The sequence below is a fragment of the Ananas comosus genome, linkage group 5 (assembly GCF_001540865.1).
Source record: "Ananas comosus cultivar F153 linkage group 5, ASM154086v1, whole genome shotgun sequence".
Taxonomy (NCBI): Eukaryota; Viridiplantae; Streptophyta; class Magnoliopsida; order Poales; family Bromeliaceae; genus Ananas; species Ananas comosus.
The window spans coordinates 13,154,377-13,166,044 of NC_033625.1; the positions used below are offsets into that span (position 1 = coordinate 13,154,377).

The 11,668-nt window shown below is 32.0% G+C and overlaps 1 protein-coding gene across 1 annotated transcript; it reads right to left on the reverse strand.

The window, feature by feature from the left end:
• Positions 6,572-11,192, reverse strand: LOC109709987 (E3 ubiquitin-protein ligase SINA-like 10). Its single transcript, XM_020232394.1, has 3 exons — positions 10,811-11,192; positions 7,358-8,032; positions 6,572-6,843 (listed from the first exon to the last, which is right to left on the reverse strand). Exons 1-3 carry the CDS (start codon positions 11,123-11,125, stop codon positions 6,829-6,831), a joined length of 1,005 nt encoding a protein of 334 aa, XP_020087983.1. The 5' UTR covers positions 11,126-11,192; the 3' UTR covers positions 6,572-6,828.

The window sequence follows — 11,668 nt, forward strand, 5'->3', positions numbered from 1 at the left end:
GCGCCCACAAAGAAGAGATCGCCTTCGCCATTGTTTGGCGCCGATGCCCACTCAATTTTTGTCACGTGTGTCGTGTTTTGTTTGCGACAAAATTATAATTTTATTTATGGGCCATTGTCCCGAAACAAAGTAGTTTGGGGACGATGCGCACGCGACCGCCGATCCACGCTGCCCAGCAAAACGCTGGGTGAAAATATATAGAGACCTCCCTTAACTCATTGACGATTCTAAACATGCGCTTTACTTTTTTAGTTTTTTTATTATAATTTTTTTAATTTGAGTTTTCTATCTTAGTCTTTAGTTTAGTTCAAAAATTTTATCAAATCTTACATAGTTATATCATTCATTCATATCTAGACATTGGACAGGTGAACTATTCATACATGTTAAGACCACGAGTAAGGTTCCCCGTTATTCATGTATTACTGCAATGTCTACTCCCCTCTGACTTGAACCTGCTGTAAGGCAAAATATTATAATAACATTAACAAGGTGAACCATTCACATTCAACTTAATACCCTTGCCCTCAGTTCCTGCCAAAGAGTGTGCTGACTGCGCTGCGTTTAGGATTAGAGCTATTCCTTTGTCAATTTAAATATTTAATAGTAACTATTTTTGAAATAAAAATTCCTCAGTGGGCTATTTGCAAAAGAAACCCTTTTTATTGTATAAAAGAAAAAAAAGGTATAAACTGTTATTGATCGACGGGTCCAAATGTGATAGTGGTAGAATTCGTCCTGACACAACAAAGTTTCCAAAACAGTACGCCAAGAATTAAATAAAAGCCCCTCACTGGAAGGCAATCATTGCTATTATGGTGTATGTAGAGCACCCGCGTAATGCAACGGATAGATAATAAAATAATCAAAACTTAAAATTTAGTAAAGAATTTATATTTACAGTTTATTGATTTATCAGAGTTATAACACATATAAGGCACAGTTCACTTACATGACCTAAATCAACGGCTAAAAGATAAAATTCTAAGTTAGAAACTTATATATATTTTTTTAAAATCATCGAATAAGAGTAAAGAAGACATACAATTTATGCGTATTATTGCCTTCTTAAACACTGCCGTGTGAAAAAATAAAAAAAAATAACTTCCGCAGCTAATTACAACGAGCGATACTTATATGACCCGCTCCTGCTTGCGGGACAATATTTTTCGTGAAGGATACAACGGTTTATCGCAGCTTTCTTTTTCTCCTTCTATCGTCCTCACATCTTCATACATAATGATAGAGAAAGCTAGAATGAACGTAGGGTGGAGTATAAATTTGTTGGTAGTTTATCATTTGGATAAGATAATAAATAAAAAGACAAGTGATAAGGTAGGATAAGTGTAAATTAAAAACTGTACACTCTATTATTACATGCCATTTCCATTTCTCAAAAAAAAAAAAAAAAAAATCTATTTCCTACATCTTGCAAAATATCTCTGATTTAAACAATATATAGATATTTAATTATTTTCTTCTAATTTATTATATTTGTATTATCATGTAAATAAAATAGAAATTAAGAATTTTATTTTATTTTTCTGCTCACACAATGCGCAGAATTGGAATTTTATTTTTATTAATGTTTTCAAATTTATTATTTGAAATAATATTAAGGAATTTAATGTGTTTTTTAAAATTCAACTGATTTCTTGTAATGTAAATTCTATTAAAGACCAAAATTTCAAAACTAGAGGCAGATATTTTATTTTTTTTTGGAAAATTGTTTTAATTAGTACTTAAAATACATTAGTTAGTTCCTGTGCTATTCTGATATTGCAATTTTATCCTTTTAAAAATCTACATTTTTTAAAAATTCTATGACAGTTTTAATAACATTTCAATATTTACCTCCCGATGTGATATTTTGATTAGCAACTATGAATAACAATATTTAGAATTTTTTTAGATTATAAAATAATTATTTAATATGTATTGAATTTACAAATAATTAATAGAACATTGAGGGTTTTTGTTTATAAAAATAGAAATAGAAATTATTTATTTAAGGTTTTTTTTGTATAAAAAAAAAAATCACGCCATGCGGACCATGCGGTTATACTACCTGTAGCTTAACTTTTTATATTATATTATATTATATTATATTATATTAAAACATATGTGATATAATCTATCTATTTTTATCCATATCTATACTATCTATACAATTTATAAAAATATGAGTTTTAAATTTTTTTCTCTTTCTAAAAGTATCTATATTTTTTTTATTAATATTTTTATATCCAACAATTTTCAACCATTCATTTCAAATAAATTTTTAAATAGTACTTTATTCTTAAATATAGATCTTAAGTTTTCGCCATTGGATTTTATCGAACGAATAAAAATAAAAGTATTTGTCACTTCTGTTGACAAAAATACCCTCTATATCCGCGTTTTTTAAATATTTTCTTTCTACCCACCAATCATATAATACGTAAAATTAAATTTATCTCATATCTAACGTAATATCCGTCAAACATCCGCTAATAAAATTAAATTTATCTCCCATCCATGCGCTTTCACAAATAACTTTTTTTCTCAAATATAATATCTACCAATAACGTAGTATTCAAAATTAAATTTAAATTTGTAATGCCGGCCAAAATTTAATACCCACCAATTTGATAATTTAAATTTTAATTTATGATAGTAAATTTTTTTCACGTGAGATAGTAGATTTATTTTTCATGAGTATTAAAATTTGGCGCGACATTGAAGCATTAAATATTGCTAAAAAAATTTAATACCCGCCAAATTAAAATTAAATCGTTAATTAAATATAATTTTAAATATTTTTAGGAAAATATTTCATGTTTAAACAATACACCATAAAAGCATATAGTTTATTTTCAAATATAGATCTTAAGTTTTCGCCATTGGATCTCATCCAACAAAACAAATAAAAATATCTGTCACTTTTGTTAACAAAAATACCCTCTATATCCGTTATCTCCTAATTGTGTGTTTCTTAAATATTTTTTTTTTACCCATCAATCACATAATACGTAAAATTTAATTTTTCTCTTATCTAACGTAATATCCGCCAATAACATAATACATCCGCTAATCACGTAATACGTAAAATTAAATTTATCTCTATTTTCTCAAATATTTTTTTCCTCAAATATAATATCTTCCAATCATGTAGTATTTAAAATTAAATTTTAAATTTTTTCCTTTCTACCCACAAATCATGTAATACGTACAAGTTTTCTCTATTTTCTCAAATATTTTTTTCCTCAAATATAATATCTTCCAATCATGTAGTATTTAAAATTAAATTTTAAATTTTTTCCTTTCTACCCACAAATCATGTAATACGTACAAGTTTTCTCTATTTTCTCAAATATTTTTTTCCTCAAATATAATATCTTCCAATCATGTAGTATTTAAAATTAAATTTTAAATTTTTTCCTTTCTACCCACAAATCATGTAATACGTACAAGTTTTCTCTATTTTCTCAAATATTTTTTTCCTCAAATATAATATCTTCCAATCATGTAGTATTTAAAATTAAATTTTAAATTTTTTCCTTTCTACCCACAAATCATGTAATACGTACAAGTTTTCTCTATTTTCTCAAATATTTTTTTCCTCAAATATAATATCTCCCAATCACGTAGTATTTAAAATTAAATTTTAAATTTTTTCCTTTCTACCCACAAATCACGTAATACGTAAAATTTAATTTATTTCCTATCTAACATAATATTACATCCGTTAATCACGTAATACGTAAAATTAAATTTATCTCGTATGCACGCGTTTTCTCAAATATTTTTTTACTCAAATATAATATCTTAGTATTCAAAATTAAATTTTAAATTTATAATGCCGGCCAAAATTTAATACCCTCCAATTTGATAATTTAAATTTTAATTCATGATAGTAGATTTTTCTTACGTAAGATAGTAGATTTAATTTTTAGAGTATTAAAATTTGGCGCGCCATAGAAGCGTTAAATATTACTAAAAAAATTTTAATATCCGCCAAATCAAAACAATTAAACTAAATCATTAATTAAATATAATTTTAAATATTTTGTATAATTTATTCTCAAATATAGATCTTAAATTTTCACCATTGAATATCATCTAACGAATAAAAATAAAAGTATTTGTCACTTTTGTTGATAAAAATACCCTCTATATCCATTATCTCATATCTACTCAAATATTTTCTTTCTACCCACCAATCACGTAATAAGTAAAATTAAAATTTTCTAATAACTAACCTAATATCCGCTAATAACGTAATACGTCCGCTAATCACGTAATACGTAAAATTAAATTTATCTCCTATTCACGCATTTTTTCAAATATTTTTTTTTTCAAATATAATATCTGTCAATCACGTAGTATTCAAATTTAAATTTTAAATTTGTTCTTTTCTACCCACTAATCACGTAATACGTAAAATTAAATTTATCTCTTATCTAATGTAATATTTGTCAATCACGTAATACATTAATCACATAATACGTAAAATTAAATTTATCTCCTATCCACGTGTTTTCTCAAATATTTTTTTCTCAGTCAATCACATAGTATTCAAATTAGATTTTAAATTTGTAATGCCATAACTTGATCTTTTCACAATCACTCTCACATTAAATTCTAGTAATTAAACCGCAATTGTATGTTAGATCATAATATAAGTTACTATTTCTTTCCGTTGCTTTCAAAAGTGGCACCAATTGTATATTAGATCATAATGTAAGTTACTATTGCTTTCCATTGCTTTCAAAAGCGAGCTGTAAACCTAGCACTCCTCTTTTAAATTGGGTTAATTCCGCCAATTGCGCCCCTAACTTTTGCCCATTTTCGGGAATAAAATTTCAGCGGGGAGCTCTCTAATTAATTCCGCCAATCGCCCCTAATTTTTTTCGTTTTCAGAGATAAAACTGCAGCAGGGAGCTCTCTAACGACGTCTCGTTGAAAAGCCCTTGATCCATTATCACATGTTAGTTTTACCTCCGTCCAATCCGTCCAATCTTTCGTTGGATATTTTTTAGGTTAATTTCATACAGGTCTCTATAAATATAGTAAATTATAAATATATTTCTATAAAATTCAACTTTCATATGTTGTCTTTACAAATGTCCTGATATTTTCAAATATATTGCTACTGTTAAGATCCGCTAGAAAATTAGGTAACCATAGATAAAATCTTTTACCTTAATTAGTTAATGAAGTGAATTGAACTTTTTACTTCTATTTAATAAATAGTTGGGACTTTTGGAGGAATATTTTGTGATGACCAAAAAGTCATTTCACTTATAAAATAAAAAATGTTTTAACAATAAAGGGACATTTTTGAAACATTAGAACTTTTACAGAGATAACATATGAAAGTTGAACTTCGTATGGATATATTTGTAATTTACTATATTTACAGGGACCTGTATGAAATTAATTTTATTTTTTAATACTAAAATATGAAAAAAAAATAACCTAAGAGAGAAGGATTATAACATTTGGTTAGAGATAAAAATAATTTTGGCTAAACAATAATTTTACACACAAGTATTTGATTCCATTAATATATTTTTTCGGTTGATGGAGAATCATTTTAATTTTAACAAAAACACAAACGGTAAATTGGAAACAAATTTTTTTTCTCTCTCTCACTCTCAAGCTTTTTTTAATTTTCTTTTCCTGCAAACCAAATAAATATATCTCGAAATCTATTTTCATGGTAAGCTAAATCAAAGCAGTAAATACGACTTGTACTGAAGTGTTAATTTCTCCTAAAATTTATTTTTCGGTGGAATCAAAAATCACCTTAGTTGGAGGAACACTTCATATGCTATATAATTATTACAGAAAGATAAAAATATACCGAATTTATCTGAACTATGAATCATTTTAAATCGACTACTTAATCTTCCAAAACTTTGATTTTACTATCCAATATTTTAATTTATTTGATTTGCATCAGCCAACGACACTTTAACTTCAAAATTTAAATGCATCATTTTTTCATAATTAGTTAATATATTTCGTACAATTTTTTGCAACTATAAATTCAGTAGAGTAATTAATTAACTTAAATTTTGAAGTGAAAGTATCGTTGACTGATTCAAATCAAATAAATTAAAAAAATAGATAACTAATTCAAAATAATTCATAACTCAGATAAATTTTGTACGTCCCTTCCGGGCCTATTTGTTTCATCCAAAGTGAGGAGAGGGAAGTGATTTTCGTCAAAAATCGATCACTTCCGTTGTTTAGTTCACCGTAATATTACTGCAGTCAAAAGTCAGGTTCACCCAAAACACCGAAATTGACTTCACTGTTAGGTTTGCACTTTTGGGGAGGATGGTGCTTGGAAAAGAAGAATAAAGCAGCATATGGTATAGTTAAATTAGTTCTAGAATTTCTACTTGAAACAAATTAAATTGGTGTTATGAAATTTCTTTTTAACAGAATTTTTTACATTAATCACACATACTTCTCTTAACTACACACTTTAATCATCATAAAGTATTTAGAAATACAACATTAGATAACTCCAACAACAATGTCTTTTCGAAAAACTAATATAAAACATCATATAAGAAGATTAAAATTTAAACACATACTTAGAAAACTAAGTAACATGGTTTATATTACATAGTCTCTTCAAAAGACTACAAAACATACACAATACATATAAATAGAAAGAAGGTTTATCTCACACATAACACATTACTACAAGTTTGCATACCATATTCAGCATAATAAACTAAGTTTTGGTATTTTAGTTTTCAAAATATACATCCCCAAAATGCCTCTATTAAAATGCTACTACTACTGCTAACTGCTAGAGGCCTCACCAGCTCACTTCTTCTTTACCTGAAATTAGTAAACAACAAAGAGTCAGAAACATAATGTTTTTTCCAAAATAGCAAGCTTCGCAATCGGAGTTATAAATAATAATGGAAACGTATGAATTTACAGTTGCTACACATTAGATTCAAGGATAATACATATAACCTACACTACATGCCATTAAAGCAACCACTATCAAATTATAGTGCGAGCAACCACCACCCAAATAGTACTCATCTACTACTAAGTAAACACAATCACACTTCAATCCTCAGGTCGCGACACCATAGTAGTCTCATATAACATAACCGTCTGGAAAAGGCGCCTTCTATTAGATTGCGATCCTTGCTTAAGGCGTAATAATATATAGTATCGACAAGAAGAAACGATAATCATATTCAAAGCTTATGAATCAAAACTATATATGTCGTCAATTTGACATTACTTGATTGATCAACAATAACTATCAAATCAGAATGCGTTTTATGAATGCAGGCTAACTTACAGAAGCATTGATTCATAATTAAGACTAACTTACAGCAGAAGACCAAATTTTGTGAATGCAGAGATCGAGCTCAAATTCGCCGTCAGAATTACGGAAATATTTGGGCACCACAAGAGAAATATCAGCTTTTTCGAGTTCGTTCCACTCTCTTACGACCACTACATTATCTTTGAACTGTAGAGAAGCTCCGCTTCCGTCATTCGCCATAATATCATACGAGAAGTGGCAATTCAAAATGCCGCTGTGAAGGCAGGTTAAGGAAAGAGCACAACCCAACGACCCCAAATTCTTGTTGGCTAGTAGGAACACATGCTTTCCAACATAGTCATTCCATGCTATAAGAAGCGTAAATGGCTCTCCCCTCAGTACATTAATTTTGAACGATTGGTTGTAGCTGAACCCCTTCGGAGTCTTGTTGTGGTTCGCACTGAAGTGGGTCGGGGACAATCCAATGTAACCTTCGTAGGTGCAGCGGGGGAATGGGCACTTGGATGGTCCAAAGATGCAGGTCTCTTCATGGGCCGCCTTCTCTGCATAATTAATGCTTTCAGGGCAGCCCCATTTGGCGTATGAGCACGAGACTGCAATTGACTCGACTAGCTTCTCGAGAGAGAAGATGCGGGAGAGGGTAACTCTACGAAGGCATATGTGGCATTTGTTATTCCGCAGGGACCAGCAGGAAGAGCACGCTGCGTGACCCTTTTGGCACTGAAAATAAACATGCAAATATTAGATTGGTTTAGTGCAGTAGCTAGGATACTGATGATGATAATAATTCAAATAATCAGCTTTGTAAAGTACTTCGGGAAAAATGATAATCGAAAATGAGTTCAAATAAGTATAACTAATAGCGAAACCGCGTAAGAGCTCGAATGAAGAAGGGAAAATATAGCCGTTTGTGTTTCGAAGAACAACTGCGATAATTACAAAGTGACAATCTGAAACTATGACAACCAAATTGTATCTTCAAAATAGCTTAATCAGAGCTTACATGGGGTGATGAAAATTCACCATACAATGAGGGCAGCTCACAGCATATGATTAGTAAAACTTATCTGCAGCTTGTTCAAGCAGAATGCTCTTGGGTGAATCCCATATGAAAGACTAGTAGTAGTCCAATCTAACAGAAATTTAAAAAACCCAGCGATCCGGCAATAATGCGGATTACTGATGCCGCTCATCCTTACCGAGGTGATGTTCATCAAAATGGATGGTTCTGATAGGACGACATAACTTTTTTTTTTTTTTTTTGAAAAGAGAAAGGTAGCCTGCTACTCGCTTCGTTCATTCTTCTGGAAATGAACTTAGCTAGAAATGTAAAGCAACTAGTTTTTTAACTTGGGACCTCACGTACGAACCATTAAGCCCTTAGCCAACTGTGCTAGGAAAGGTTGATGACGATATTACTTTTCAATTTTCATGCTTTGAGGATCCACTATATGTGCGGAACAGCGAAGCCTTGATTTGAACGACTGCTAGGATTGCCCCTCCCCGGGCCCAAGCAAAAGAGAACAAGTTTGCGCGCATGATCTTCTGAGAAACTAGCCTTTAAAACTATAGGGCTAAACTGTGTTCACTTGTCAGAGTCCCATTTGGTAGCCTTTAAAGCTAAATAAGACCAAATTTTGAGGAGGAATATATTTAAACAAAATGATGCAAGACCTCTATCTTAAACCAGAAAACAATGCAAGCTATCTCATTAAGGTATCAAAGACACAGCATTGTACATAAAGTGCAACACATACTCATATATTATACTCAAAACTCAATGAATTCACTTCACCAATCAAAGCCACCCCAAACCCAGATGATTTTCCCCTCAGAAAACAGGATTCAAACATTCGATTCGAGGGTCAATTAAATTGACAAGAATAACTGGCATAATCTCAGGCTTTAACAGAAGTTCTTATGAGTCAGTAAACAGCAGAAATCTATTGAAAATGAAGAAGAAGAAGAAGAAGAAATATGATTAACACCAAAAATTTAATGGAAACAAAGATCCGACATCTCCGCATGTCCAACCCAATTTCCCCACAAAAAACCACAATCCCATCATCAATGCCCCTCCTCTCCAATCACACTCCAAATTACCATCTAAATAAACACGATCCAAAATCAGTAACATACAAATAATAAAAAATAAAATCAGAACCTGGAAAAGAAGGGAACACATAAAAGATCCAAAATCTTAAATGTCCATTACAACAATCAAAACCTCCTCATATCCAACTCAAATTCCCATCAGTAAACCACAATCCCATCATCAAAATCCCACCTTTGCAACCATACTCTGCAAATTAACATCTTAAACACTATCCAAAAATCACTATCAGATTTAAGTAGCAATACAACACAAAACCTGAAACTGGCAAAGAGGAGAACACTTAACAGATCCCAAATCTTCATATGTTCACTTATCCAATCAAAATCCTCACATATCCAGCTTAATTTTTCCTCAGAAAACTAGAATCCCATCATCAGTATCCCTCCTTTCGAATCACACTCCCCAAATTAACATCTTGATAAACACCATCCAAAATCAGTAACATATTACTTGTACAATACAAAATGAGAACCTAGCAAAGAAGGGAAAGCATAAAAGACCCAAAATCCCTTCATACCCATCTCAACTCTCCCTCAGAAAACCACGATCCCAGCATCAAAATCTCATCTTTTCAATCATACACTCCAAATCGCCCTCTTAAAGTACTAATAGTATACAAAATCAGAACCTAGTAAAGAGGGGATCAAAAATCATAGAGGTCGTTTGGTTTGATGTAATTATAAATGTAGTACAATCGGAGATGCATGTAATCAGAGATACAACAGTTACAATTACATGAATCTTATTTGATTGGATGTCGTGGGAAGTGCCACAACTATAAATAATTTGTTAGTTATGTGTGGTTAGAAAATGCATTTATAAAATTTTATAAATGGGATATTGAGATTATCCTTTTTATAGAAAAAGAAAATTATTTTCTATTTGAGAGGTTATTAGGAAGGTAAACATACCATTGTTTAAACATATTAAAAGACTCTCTCTAACTACTGCGGTTAGAACTGCTACTAATTTGGGCAAAATTTAAATGAGAGTAGGGCTTGGTGGGACTCGAACTCAGGAGACCTTAGGATTTTTTGATAAATCCAAAACGTGCATTTAAATTAAATGAAAGAAAATAAATAAAGCTACTAGTCTGATGGGAATAGAACTCAGGACCTTCTGCTATAATATTACATTAAATAATATAAAATAATCGCTATTCATCAAAAGCTTAAGTTTAAGCAGGTAAAGAACGGTGATTTTAACATGCGTGTTCAATATTTCCCCATCAAAATCTCCACACAACCCCTCAGAAAACCACAATTCCCGCTTCAAAATCCCACCTTTCCCATCACACACTCTCCAAATCACCCACCGATCTCAAAATCAGTAAGAGAATCAAACCAAAGCAACAACGATGCAATGCACTACATTCTCCAAACCTGGTAGAGAGGGGGGCGGAGGGGCTCGAAGCAAATGGAGCAATCGAGGACGTCGGGGTCGATCATAACGCTGATCGCCTCGCCCTTCTCCTCCCCACGATCCTCCTCCTCCTCCTCCTCGTCTCCGCCGACCCCTTCTTCAACTCCTCTCTCCCCCTCCGCCGCCTCCGCCGCCGCCTCCGGGGACGAGCTTCCTCCTCCTCCGCCGCCGCCGCCGCCGCCGCGGCCACCGCCGCAGCCGCCGGAGGCCTTGCGTTTACGGGTAAGGCTCCTCGTCGTCGGTCTCTCCCCGTCCGCGGAGGAGAGCTTCGCCATTTGCTCGGGAGTGGAATGAGGAGGAGGAGACGAAGCGGGGTTTTGGGGCAGAGTAGAGCGTGGCGCGGATCATCCATGCGTTCTCGGTACTGCTACAGTCTAAAATGCAATAGTTATATTGCTGATGTGATGCTTCCTAATGGATGAAATAGTTACTCTAAAGAACCGTTTGATTAGATATAATTATAAATATAGTATAATTAAAAATATAAAGTTCGGTTACTATGCTATTAATAGCACAAAGCACTTGGTGCTACCAAGTTTTCTACCGTTAGATATACCCTTTTGATCATTTTCATCCGTTAGATCATACTATTCAACCAACCACCCACTCAACCCTAGGGGGCCCACATCACCCTAACCACACATCTCTTAATCCAATGGCCAAAAACCTGATAGCACCAATGACTTTGTGCTATTAATAGCATAGTAGCCTAGTTCTAAAAGTATATATAGTTAAAAATATAACAGTGATAATTACATGAATTCTATTTTGTAGGATATAATAAAAAATGCTGCAATAATAAATAATTTGTTTGGTTG